At 44.0% G+C, this 13,472-nt stretch overlaps 1 protein-coding gene across 14 annotated transcripts in view; it reads right to left on the reverse strand.

The window, feature by feature from the left end:
• Positions 1–13,472, reverse strand: part of Prkag2 (protein kinase AMP-activated non-catalytic subunit gamma 2) — a 240,127-nt gene that overhangs the window by 21,958 nt on the left and 204,697 nt on the right. For all 14 annotated transcript variants that reach the window (XM_063250773.1, XM_063250770.1, XM_063250774.1 and 11 more), the window contains 6 exons: positions 9,458–9,539; positions 8,118–8,176; positions 5,606–5,651; positions 4,147–4,201; positions 2,609–2,735; positions 23–188 (listed from right to left, as the gene is read on the reverse strand). In XM_063250773.1, coding sequence (XP_063106843.1) covers positions 23–188; positions 2,609–2,735; positions 4,147–4,201; positions 5,606–5,651; positions 8,118–8,176; positions 9,458–9,539 — 535 coding nt within the window. The remainder of the gene's footprint in view (positions 1–22; positions 189–2,608; positions 2,736–4,146; positions 4,202–5,605; positions 5,652–8,117; positions 8,177–9,457; positions 9,540–13,472) is intronic.

Here is a 13,472-nt window from a genome sequence, read left to right on the forward strand (position 1 = left end):
ACTGCAGCTAAGGGTGGCAGACCTGACTCATCCACCACGGGCAGGGCCGATATCCGCCGCTCCACGAAGATGTTCAGGGCTTTGATGATGGGCGTGTCGGGGTAGATGAAGGCGATGTCCTGGTAGGTGCCGATCCCTAGTTCCTGCAGGTTTTGCTTCATGAAGGCGGGCTTTGGCATGTCGGACATCTGCGGCCGAAAAAGAGAAATCAAAGGTTCCACGATCCTAACAGCCCCCTTACAAGGCTCACACGTCTGGGTTTGCATGAAAAGCTACACTGAGAAGGCATGGTTGCCTCGGTCAGGACTGACCCTTTCCTTCAGACCACTCTGTCTGGCTGTACTCTATGCACTGTAACCTTTCTCCTGCTGGCTAGAAGGGACATCAGGCCTGTTTGGAAAATTAAGACCCATGGACCCCCAAGAGTAGACCTGACTCTTTAATTATTTGTGTCAATCTCTAGGCCTGGCTGCCAGCGTGAAGTCACAGTTAAGAAGCAAGACGGCTCCAAGCACGAGACACTGACAGTGTCTGGGGCTATGTTCCACCTCCATCTCTCTGGAGGGTGCCGGTTTTTGTCTATTAAGATCAAAGAGCAAGCAGCTGAACAGAGTGGAGAGAAGCTTCAGGCTCCCTCTGTTGGGACTATGTTAGAGGATAGGCCAGGGATATGACAAGAGAGAAAAGTTGAGGACTGTGTTAGGCTCTAACAAAATAAGGTCTATGGTTCTGAGGACCCTTTAATAAAGGGTACAGCTGATTCCATCCTCCTATGTACCTTATCAGGAAAAGATGAACAATTAGGAGAAATAAAATGTCAAGTCAAAGAGTTCATCAATATTCAAATCATGAGAATCCTAGAAATTTAGAGAGAGAAAAAGAAAGACCTATTAGGCTGTCCAGTTGGCCTCACAATTGGAGACTCCCTGTCCCACGTGCCACGCTTAGCTGAGGTGCAGACATCTTGACGGTTCATGCAACTTGTCTCGGAAAGTGATTCGCTAATACAGTCAACCTCAGGCCCTGAAGGCTCTTTATTATTGAAATTCTGTATTTTTTCTGAATATTCCAGTAGCATGATCCTCATTACCATAATGGCCCAAAGATAAGGCAATCCTGGGTGGAGACTGGACCTACTTCCTATGTGACCCCAGTGCTAGCAGACAGCGCATTGGAGATTTGCGAGGTGGCTGCAGAATCAGATGCTCAGTGTGGAGGTTGGCTCCACACGCACAGCCATGTCCCCTGGACTACGCTGCTGAATCCACAAGGTAGCTGCCTTCCCTGTCACATAGGGCTGTCCTAAGGGTGACATTTAGCATATCGGGGGCTAAGGCCTGAACTGGACTCTTAGTAACCAAGGCTCAGGGTTCCTGTTACGTTGTAATCATGACTCTCAAGGCCAAGGAGCCTCAGGTCTGGCACACGTGGCCCTGAAATGCACCCTCTGTTCCGTGAGGTCTCAGCAACTCAGCAGCCTCCTTCCCTGACTGTGGTGAGAAGCTATGCTGATCTGTCCCTCATTCTTTTTTCCTAGATTTTATTAAATTTCTTTTGTTTTTGGTAGGTTGCTCTTCTGCATCCTAGCTTCCTTTATAGCTTTTAGTTCACCATAGGTGTTGCTTTTTTATGGGAACCGGTCTGATGGAGCAGGTCTTCTTCCCAATCTCTGCTCTCTGTGCTCAGCCACCCTCACGTGGCTCCTTCCAGGGCAGGAGCCCCGCTGCTGGGAAGCAGCGCTTTGCCACCCTTAGAAAAAGTGACTTTGCAAATGGCCTCTTTTGAATCCTATGTCTCCTACTGCTTCTATCTGACCGAGTACTTTAACCTCGAATTAAAGGAAAAGCCTGGATGGCCGCATAGTCCCTGCCTCTTTTGAAACCACCCAGCGAAGAGCTTGCAGGTGCTGGAAGATTACAAAGCCAGCCCGAATCCAAGGGAGCTGAGAAAACCTGCAGGTAATTCAGACCTTATTTGGACCAACACGGTATTTCTGTCCTGCCAACATGCCACAATTCTATCTGCTTTAAGATTTTCTGGTACTGCTATCACTTATAACAATTTCATTATCAGGGACAGTATTTTTGACCAGGTTTCTAAGAGTCATGACACAAACACATCATGAAACAATGCAGTGATTTGTGCCCTAAGTATCAGCTCAGTTTACTCTGGGGCGGTGGTCTTTCATTAGACAGACCTGCTTTGGTGCCCCTTGCATGCTGGGCAATACAACCTTCTCACTTAGATGAAGAATTCCAAATGGAGAATTTATTTTTATTCTTGTATGGAAAGGTGAAGATGTACTTTAATTGGAATCACCTTCTTGATTAATTGAGGACGGGTCTTGTGGGAGTTCAGGCTAGCTTTGAGCTCACTGTGTAGTCCACGCTGGCCTCAGACTCCCAGGGATTCTCTAGCACCGCTGTGCCTGGCTGGAATCAACTTGAAGAATGTGTCATTAACACAGCAGGAAGCTAAGGAATTAAGGTTTAGGATGGCAGACTTCAAAACTGAAGATTTTTGCTACTGAGAGGAACAGGAGCCAACAGATTTGAGTTAAATGGAAGTAAAGGCAACTATGTCTTCATAAACACTCAAAACTACTTACAAAGAGCTGGAGGAACTTGAGGATTCTTTTGTGGGTTAGGATATAAAGTGCATTCCCACTGGTGGGGTCAATGACGGGCAATCTGTGGATTTTATTTTTGATCAACGAGTATACAGCGTCGAAGAGGCTGCAGGAAAAGCCATTAAAAGTTGTTAGGAGGCTTGGAAGAGAAATAAGAAAGCTCTGGACCACCCCTGCTTTAAAGCGATTCTTTGTCACTGTAATAAAAGGCTGATCACAGCATGGGTGAGTTTAAAATCAGAGACCTCTGCTAACTTTTGGTTTTCCACAATCTCTTACCATATCTCAAATCTAAAGATGAGCTGTGAATTCCTAGAACCTTTCTTGTTGTTGTTTGTGTATTTGTTTTTCTTTGAGACAGGGTCTTGCTAAATTGCCCAGGCTGGCCTCTGACTCATGATCTTCATGATTCAGCCTCCTGGGATTAGGATGGGATTACGGATGTGACCCATTGTGCCTGGCAAGACAGTAACATTTTTTCTTTTTCAGTGTGGGGACTGGATGCACTGAGCTGCAACCTAGCCATTTCTGTTTTTTATTTTGAGGCAGGGTCTCTGTAAGTCTCTGATTGCTCAGGGTGGGTTTCAATTTGTGATCTTCTTGCCTCAGCCTCCTGCAGTGCTGAGATTACAGCTGTGCACTCCTGCACCTGGCCTGCAGAGTGCATTTTTTTGTTGTTGTTGTTTTTTTCATTTTTATCGGTATCGGGGATCGAACTCACGACCGCCTGCTTGCAAGGCAGGTGCTTATGCCGCTGAGCTAAATCCCCAGCCCCATGCAGAGTGCATTTTAATGGCGGTTTTGACTGAAAGATGACAGAGACCTCCATGCTAGTCCTGCCAGGGTGTCTGTAGAGCTCCTTTCTGATTTCCCTATGGCTGGTACCAAGAGGAGCTGTGGCTTCCTGTTAGAATTTGGAAGTAAGAGAATAAAAATGAATGTTTCTTCTTTTCTTTCTAGTGGCTTTGAGCTTTTAAAATGCTGTTGATCCAAACCTAGGATGGCTCTGACTTTGGTCAGAGTCTGGGGTGGCTGTTTCAAAGCCTGCTGTTCATGGCTCTGCCCTCTGCACTGGTGGGTTGGGGGTACCCAGGACTGGGTAACTTTTTCTTTTTTTGAGACAGAGTCTTACTACACAGTTCAGGCTGGCCCGCAAATTAATGTCAGTATTCCTGCCTCAGCCTTTCCAGTGCTGGGATTATAGGCCTGAGCCACCACACACGTGGCTAGGGACTGGGTAACTTTAACACGCTCCCTACTGCTCCTGCTCCAGGTCTGGATTTTCAGAATGCTTAGGGTGACCAATTTCCCGTGCCACTTTCAATCCCTGGGACCAAGGACGGCTGTAACTACAAATGTCCCTATGGTTGTAGAATTTAGGGTTTGGTGTTAAGAAGGTTGGCTCTGCCTGGCCTGGAGGCCGTGTGTGTTGGTTATTTGTCTCTATTTAGCTGTCATGGATAAAACAGACATCAGAATGAATGTTTTCAATAGAAAAAAAAACCTTATAAGTTTACCTTGCATCTGGAGATATATTCACTAAAGGCTTAAATGTTTCTTGTAAATAAAGCTCTGTATTTATAAAAAGAAAATATGTAGTTAGTAATATGTTCACTATTTGCCGTTATGCTATAATTCAAATACCCTTCAGTTTACAGATAATCAGAAGAACTGTGACTCTAAATCAATAGGAATTCAACTCCTCCAGAACTATGGTGTTAATTATAGTCACAACCACTTTAACTAACTTCAACAGTTTTGGGGGTTGTTGCCTTTGAAGAAAATTTAAATACTTAAAGAACAGTATTTTGATAAATGTTTGTAACATTAGGAAAAAAAATCAAGAAAATGAATGTGCAAAACCAGCAGAGGTCACTTGGATGCTCCGAAATAAAATTATCCTCAAGAAATGAAGCATTTACAAACCATTTAAAGCCAATTTTTATCAGTTGTAAGATAAAATCAGCAGTAACAAACTGTTCCTCAAATGTTTTGTTTTACTTTATGAGTATTCAGGTACTGGGGATCGAACTTATGACCTTGCCCTTGCCAAGCAGGCACTTGTGCCACTGAGCTAAACCCCTGGCCACTTCATGAGTATTCAAATCTCACTGGATCTGAGCATCCTCCCAGCAAACAGAAATTTTCTTTGGAGAGCTATGAACTGTAACTAGTTTGCTTCAGTGAGGTTTACACAGAAAAGGCGCCTGAGAATATCCGGGTTGTATCATCACCACACCAAGGATCTCGATCACATGTGGCAAATGTAAATGTAAACAGGCTGAGGGCTTGGCCCACAGCACGGACATCAGGCTTCAATGAGAAGCCGGTGCCAGGTGTCAGGTCACAGAAGCCTTTCGTTGCAGATCATATGGTCTCATGGTGACCTTGTAAAGCCCCAATAAATACCTCACCCAATGAGCTTCTGACTCCCATAGGACTAAGGGCTGTGGAGCTTCTGGGAACTCCAGTGGATCTGCAGGTGTCTCAGCGGTTACAGGGCTGCCTAACCTCCCAGGTGCACTAAATAAGTGCAAAGCCAGGTTCCAGTTTGAAATCTGACATTTTCCTTCAGTTGGCTCTTCTGTAAAATTTTTTTATCTTGGGGTCTTTTTGAGACAAGGTCTCACTATGCAGTTCAAGCTGGCCTTGAACTCATTTTGTAACACAAGCTGGTTTCCAACTTGTAATGATCCTCTTGCCTCAGCCTCCTGAGTGCTGGGATTACAGGTGTGCACCATGATGCCTGGCTCAAAAGCAGGTTTCTAGGGATACAACCTTGGGGTCAGATCACACACCCTGACATCCCCAGCCTCAGAGTTGGCACAGCGGGCTTCCCATGTGGAGACAGAAACATGTTTTCATCAACACACTACTGTTAAGCAGCATGAGAAGAATCTGTGATGTTCAAACACACATTCCACATCTAACATTCTCTCCTGGATATGAGAGATTTTTAACCTCAGTGGTGCTTACCCCTCCATGTTTCAATCTTATGTTCTTCTAATTCATAAATCTGTACCTGTAAATAAGAGAAATTCTAATTAATGAATGTTAACACAACAACATGGGAACAAATTACATAGAAAATGTAATGAAATAGCTTTCACAATAATTTTACTTGATTTATGAAGATGAGACATAGAGAAAAAGGTAACTTCAACTATTAAGAAAAATTATATGTAGATTATAAATTTAGATATAACTTTTTTTGGGAAATTTTGGTTTAATAAGCTACTAATGTTGAGGTTTGTTATGCGGGATTTGGGGGAAAATTTATTTATTTATGGTTTTTTTGAGACATTCTTGCCAGGCATGTCAGGCTGGCCTTGAACTCAGTGATCCTCCTGCCTCAGCCTCCTAAGGACTGGGATTACAGGTGTGTACCACCACATTGGTGAGATCTCTCCATTTAAGAAATGCTATTTGTGCTGATTTTGATAGTCCTGGAGCAGAAGACATGTGAACAACATGAAGACAGCCAGTCAGTATTCATGTGAATTGGGAGGATTTAAGAAATCATATGTCTGTTGCATGGAGTAACAAAATTATAGTCTCTGGTGAAACTTCATTCTTTTTTTCTTTTTTTTTTAGACAAGGTCTTGCTCTGCAGTTCAGGCTGGCCTTGGGCTCACTTTGTAGCCCAGGCTGGTCTTGAATTTGATCCTCCTGCCTCAGTCTCCTGAATGCTGGGATTACAGGAGTGCGCCATCACACCCAGCCTAAAATTTCATTCTAAGCATATGTTTTATGAAGAAATTCATTCTGCATTTTATGGAGGAATTTAGTTATAGTGCATCACTTAACAACACTCTGGTCAATAATGGGCCACAGGTATAACTGTGGTCCTAACATTATTAGCACCCGGCAATTCTGTGGCTGTCTTAGCTTGCATAAGAATACCTATCATGTTCCCACAATGATGGTATAAACCGATGACATTTCCGAAGCTGCATCTCTTTGTCACCATGCTGGATGACATCACACCTTAGAACTGTATTTAAACTGGGCACTGCACGTGAATTGAGGACTTGGGAGCTGAGGCAGAAGGATGGCCTGGAGTTCAGGGCCACAATGAGCTACACAGTGAGACCCCATCTGAAACCAAAATCAAAACCAAAGCAAACCAAACTGTTTAGTGGACCTTTTAAACATCCCTATATTACTAGCTGATTAAAGCATGCAGCTCTGTCCTTCCCAACACTCAAATGCAAATGACAGCCAAGTGCAAGCTGGCAGGGTCACACGTCTCAGTGTGAAAAGAGACAGCAGTGCCTCTCATCTGCTCTTCTTGCAGGGTGGGCTGGGCGCCAGGGATCTGCACTGGCATCAGCCATGGCGTCTTTTCCTCATTGGCATAACGAAGTCCAAACTGTGTTTCTTCAATTTTAATTTTCACTTATTTTTAATCTGCACAGCCCATACAGTCCTTGTTATAAAATCGCTGGGGACAGCACCATGCTCTGTCTTCTGCAGTCAGGACTGAGGTCCCTGCTAGGCCAGCCACCTGGCCAGGAGTTGCGGGCAGGCCCCATCCTAGGTGTTTCCAGAGGCTGGGTGACACAAACCCAGGTGACACAGAGGTACCCTGGGAATAAGCAAGTGTGTGGGATCCTCCTGGGTGGAAGACCTGTGATAACTGAGTAAAGCAGCTACACTTTGATTTTTCCTGAGAATACCTCTTAGGAGCTGCAAATATACACCTTACGGCAAAGCTGGTTATTTACTAGGGTTGGTAGTTTTTTGGGGCATTTTTGGGTTTTTGAGACAAGATCTCACTATATAGCTCAGGCACGGCTTGAACTGATGATACAGCCCATTGTGGCACCTGAGCCTCCTACGTGCAAGTTATAGGCGTGTATCACTGGCATGTGTCTAGCTGTCCACTCAAAACCTCACATGGTCACAGGTGGGGCTTTTCAGAGGTGGCTGGATATAGAGTGTGTGGTGCTGGAATCAAGAGTGTGTGGTTACTAAATCAGTCCACTGATTGGTTTGCCATGGTTCTGAGTAAGGACACCAGGAAGGCCCAACCTGGGTGTGAGTGGTGCCACACAAAGGGTGGGCAGCCTGGAGGGACAGAAAGGGACACAGAGCAGCCAGCTCTTGCTGCTTCGCTATTCTGCTGCTCTCTGCCCACTATGGACCATCTCCTCTGCCATGTCACCTGCCTTGGGCTAGCCGACTATGACTGAAACCTCCACAAACTGTGAGCCAAAACAAAGCTCTTCTCCTTCAACTTTGGATGTGGGGCATTTTGTCTCAGCAATGAGAAAATTAACCAAGACTCCCACTATGCCTAGCTTTGGGTTAGCAGTCTTATACTGAACTTCTTTATACTATATTTAGTTGGAAAATCAACTACTACCTGCCTCAAAAAACCATTACCTCTACCAAAAATATTGCAAAATACACAGATACAGCTTCTACACAGCCGGCAGACACACAGCCTTAATGAGCGGAAGATGGGGAGACGGCTGTCACTTACCATAGGGGATTTATAGTATCTATGTAGTATATTTATGAAATCTGTGATTGTGAGCATTCCTGGAACAAAAGAATTAGATGTTAAAAATAACACTATAGATATATCACAGAAAAATTTACACGACATTAAACATACAATGTTTACAAGAAAAGCTTACACGATATACTTTAACAATCTCAAAAACAATTTATTGTTTAAAGCTGTTAATTTATTGCTTATTCCAAACTAGTACTGAAATCTAGCTGAAATTAAACTTGATTAAAAGTTTGCAATTCATCGATGTATGTGGCAAATCAACATGAGAAAACTGTTATGAAATATCAAAAAGGAATTGTAGCTATACGTAAACAATATAAAATACTTAAAAATAAGATACAGTATGATAAAGTAAGGAAATATTCTGCAAGACCTGGCACAGAGATGCTGGAGAAGCACTCTATTTTAAAATTTTATTTATTTATTTATTTTTTTGGAGACAAGGTCTGCAGTTCAGGCTGGCTTTGAGCTCACTTTGTAGCCCAGGCTGGCCTCAAACTCACAGGGATCCTCCTGCCTCAGCCTCCCAAGTGCACCACCACACTCAGTGGCAATTACAGCACATTGTGTTGAATCTTCAGAGACAGTACAGTGTCATCATTTGTCTCCTGTGATTTATCATGTGACGATGACAGTGTTTAAGTAGCTGTAAATTATACAGTATCTTTAACAGCAAGGATCCCCAGCGAGCTCATCCTTTCATCTACCCTGTCTAAAGATGACAGGTGGTGACAGAGCTTGGCTGTCACACGATTCGCTGGACTGGTCCAGGGTGGGGGCACTAACCCAGGTATGTTCTCTGCATCTACACATTCTGTTCCTGTGGCTGATAAAGGCACATAAGCCAAAAAGTTGCTAAATTAAAACAAATTCAGCTTCCCAAAAAGGGTTTCAGTTGAAGTGCAACAGTGTTCAGAATTTACCCAGAATGCAAAAGGAGGAGCAGCCAGGCATGGTCATGCAGGCCTGTAATTCCAGCACTTAGGAGGCTAAGGCAGGAGGATCATCATGAGTTCCAGGCCAGCTGGGGCTACATAGCAAAACCCTGTCTCAAAAAAACCATCCATGGGCTGGGGATACACCTCAACTTTCTTGCGAGCACAAAGTAATGAGTTCAAACCCTGGTACTAAAAACAAAAAACAAACCAACAACCAGCACCCCAAACAAATAAAAGCAATGACCTCTTTCACTTGGTAATAGGTTGTTTACCTGGCTGAAACCAAACCTGCCCCTCGGAAACCTGGGATGCAGCACCCCAAAGTCCCCCTCCCGGTTCCAACACCCCCAAGCTCACAATGCTCACCTACAAAACTCTGCTTTTTACTCTCCCACAGCGGCGCTGCTCGAACACCGTTGGCTACCAAAGCAAAAAAGGCTTTTTTCACCTGCAGAAAATCAGGGAGAACAAAACAAACCTTTATTGTGTTTTTGGTTCTTTTGTTCATTTGTCCAAAGTGAAGTCTCACTGAGGACTCCCCTGCCTCAGCCTCTTGAGCTGGCACATGTCACCGTGTCAGTGGCAACAGGGATTTTTTTGAACCGGGGATTGAACTTAGGACCCTGCACTTGCCAGACAGGTACTGTGCCGCTGAGCTGCATCCTGGCCCAACAGCAGGGTTTTAAAGTCCAGAATTAGCAAGGAAAATACCATCAATTAAGATTTCAACCAAATGGGCTCAGTTATTTCCAATGACAGATTTTGTAACTCTGGTAAGCTAAAAATAACTAAACATAAGCAAAAAATCCCTTTGTGTGACACTGAAAGGCACACAGGCATTAGAGCTTACTTTTTGAAAAGGAATAATGTAAGACAGTTCTTTTTTTCTTACTGTAACTAAACACCCTCGTATAGACATAGAGACTTGTATAATTAGCACAACGTGAAATTAACGTCAAGAGTACCTGTGGTCAATAATTCATTTGAAAACCCTGAAGTTAGGTCAAAATACTTGCGTGAAAAATTTGTTTTTAGTATATTCAATGACAAAACAGAGAGACAGACTTTCTCAGCTTCAAGGCTCAGAAAGCAAAGGTATAAAGATACTCGCACTTCCACACCTTGAGAGACACATTCTCTTTATGTGTATCACAGCCACGCGCTGCGGGAGACGCTGACGTCTAGAACAAGACAGTGAACCCACAGCATGCGTGCCTCGGCAGGCTGCTTACGCCACCCTAGTTTAGTCACCATGCACAGCAAGCATCCTCTGGGATGCAGCGAAACATCAGCTTTCGTGATTTAGCAGCAGATGAAAGCTCAGGGCTGAAAATTTGGTCTAAACACAAGTGGCAAAGACGAACGGGGGAGAGTTCAATCCTATTACTGCATACCCCCAAATAAGACCAGGTCTTATGTTAATATTTGCTTCAAAAGACACAATCTTTGCAGGGGATACTTTATTTTTCCATGTACAACAATCTATACTCAATTATCACAGACAAACACCTGCAGTTACTCAGATGCAGCCGTGCCATCTCCTGGAACACTGCCGTAACTCAGGATGTCCTCGGTGTGCTGCCACAGACATACTAAATGCTAAATCTGGCTGATGACCTTACCTGAGGCTTACTTTGAGGGGAGAGCTTACACGCTGGGGCTTATTTCCAGGAAAATGTGGTAATGGGCTGAAAAATGCCTATCACAACAGATTTAAAAGGTCATCATAGTGAATGCTTGATCTCCAGGCCATGGCACTATGGGAAGGACCTGAGGCCTGGGGGGAAGAAGTGAGATCAACAGGGGTGGGGATATTGGGACCCTGTCCCTTCCCATCCTGTATCCCTGCTCCCTGGCCATCTGGAGATGACAGGCCTCCTCTGTCACATGCTCCTGCCCCTAGGCAGGGTGCTGCCGAGTCCCTAAGCCACAGGACCATATGACCCTGGACTGAACCCCTGCACCCGGGAGCCACAACAAGCCCTCCCTCCCTACCTGCTGCCTCGCTTGAGCACCTGTCATGTGACCAAAAGGTGACTTGCACAACTCCTAAAATAAGCTTCGTGTTAGAGTCCCAGCTCCTAACACGAACACTATTCTAAATCCACTGCTGGCCCCAAGAGATTTTTTTCCCCCACTTATCTTGTGCTAAGAATTATAAAAATATTCCCACTGTTGGTGCCATAGCCTTTTCTCTGTTGAATTATTCTGGGGAGTAGAATCCCTGAATTAAAGATGTTCAACGTGGCCTTATATTTAGTAATGAAAACTGGAAAAATACCAACCAAAACATGAAAACTTGTGAAATACTAGGATAGCAATGAAAAAAACATATATCAAAGAGTGATTAAAATAGTGTAATTATGAAGACTGTACTGAAGTTATTGAACAATAAAAAATACAGATTGTAAAATTATATTATGATAATTATAAAAAATAAAATGGAAAGGATCAAAGCATGCAAATAGTTAAACTGCTACCTTAAGCAGCTGTGGCAATTAGATGCATATGTCTTTTTAAAAACTGGTACGTTGTGGCACTTTTTTTTTTTTTTTGTCTTTTTCGTTTTTATCGGTATTGGGGATCGAACTCACGACTGCCTGCTTGCAAGGCAGGCGCTTATGCCGCTGAGCTAAATCCCCAGTCCCCGTTGTGGCACTTTTTTAACTAAAAGAAAATGACCTTCTGATCAACTATATTAAAAAAAAATCTAAAGCAGACTAAAAGTAATAATTCAGCATCTTTTTATTTATTTACTGTGATACTTTGGGGAGGGGGTTACCAGGAATCGAACTCAGGACCTTGTGCTTGTCAGAGAAGACAGATATAAAGAAAATCACATCTAAACTCATCATAGACATGAGGCTTAAAAGCCCGGGCAGAGGAAAGGATGCTGGGAGGAACAAGCCCCTGAGCTCCAGAGAACGACTCTTCACAGAAACAAGAAAGTCAGAAGACGATGTGAAGAGCTTCATGGTGCTAAGGAAAAACTTGCCAACCTACAACAAAGATCTGCTGAAGAACTTCTTTCCAAAGGTCTTATTTAGACAAACTGAAACTGAGGAAGCTGCCCCAGCCTGCACCACGAGAAATACTGAGGGAAGTCTGCGTGTGGAAGGGAAGATTCTTGAAATGCCAGAGCCCAAGGGAAGGAAGCAGCCAGCAAGCGTAGCTATCTGGGCAAACAATACACATAGAGTCAGCATGGTGGCACACACCTGTAACCCCAGGACTCAGGAGGCTTTGGCAGGAGGATAGTGTAAGTTGAAGGCCAGCCTGGGCTACACAGTGAGTTCTAGACCAGCATGAACTACATAGCAAGACCTTGTCCCAACCAAATGAAAACAAAGTGAAAGAAAAAGACACAGAAGAAAACAAAACAGAAATGAATCATTAAGTAAAAATAAATTAAAATTCAGGGAAAAGCTGGGCAAAGTGGTGCATGCCTGTAATCCCAGCACTGGGGAGGCTGAGGCAGGAAGGCTCCCTCAGGAAGGCTGAGGCTGAGCAGGAAGACTGCTGCGAGTTCAAAGCCAGCAATGGCTACAAAGTGAATTCAAGGTCAGCCTGAACTACACAGGGAAACCCTGTCTCAAAAACAAGCAAAAAACCAAACCAAACCAAAACAAACCCCCAACAATAAAAAAGCAAGGAAAAAATGATGTTAGCTTAATTGACTAATACTTTGCTATTTAATCTTTTGAACAAGTAATCACACATGGTTCCTGAAACTTTCAGTGAGTGTCTTACTACTATAGCATCTCATCAAACTTTAGATTTAAAAAATGACACCAGTGTAAGTGGGGATTAACACCCAAATGTGACGACTGTTCCTTCAGAAGAGAAAAAACTTTCTGCTTCCCCACGATAACTTCTCTGATTAATGTGCTGCCTAAAAGCTCTTAACACTGTAACCCTACTAAGCATCCCAGGGCCACTGGGAACAGAACACAAAGGAGGTGACTGCGCCGCGCTGATTTATTTTTTATTTTTGGCACTGAGCTACATCCCAGTCCTTTCCACATGCTTTTATTTGGAGACAGGGTCTCGCTACATCACTGAATTGCCCAGGCTGGACTTGAACCTGAGATACTCCTGCCTCAGCCTCCCAGTGTGTTGCTATTACAGGTGTGTGCCACTGGTCTGGCCAGCGTGAGTATCAGGAATGGACACCATGTGCCGAACTGACTTAATTCTGTGATGCACAGGGCAATGCCAAGGCTCACAGTGAACAGGACCTAGGGTGAGGCTGCAGCTCTACAGCACAGAGCAGTAAGCACTCAGTGTGGGGGCCAGGGATAGGGCTCAACGGTACAAGGCCCTGCCTGGCAAGTGGAGGGGAGTTTAATTCCCTGTACCAAAAAACAAAAACAAAACGGAA

The sequence above is a fragment of the Cavia porcellus genome, unplaced genomic scaffold (assembly GCF_034190915.1).
Source record: "Cavia porcellus strain 051 isolate PalLab524CR breed Dunkin Hartley unplaced genomic scaffold, mCavPor4.1 scaffold_6, whole genome shotgun sequence".
NCBI lineage: Eukaryota > Metazoa > Chordata > Mammalia > Rodentia > Caviidae > Cavia > Cavia porcellus.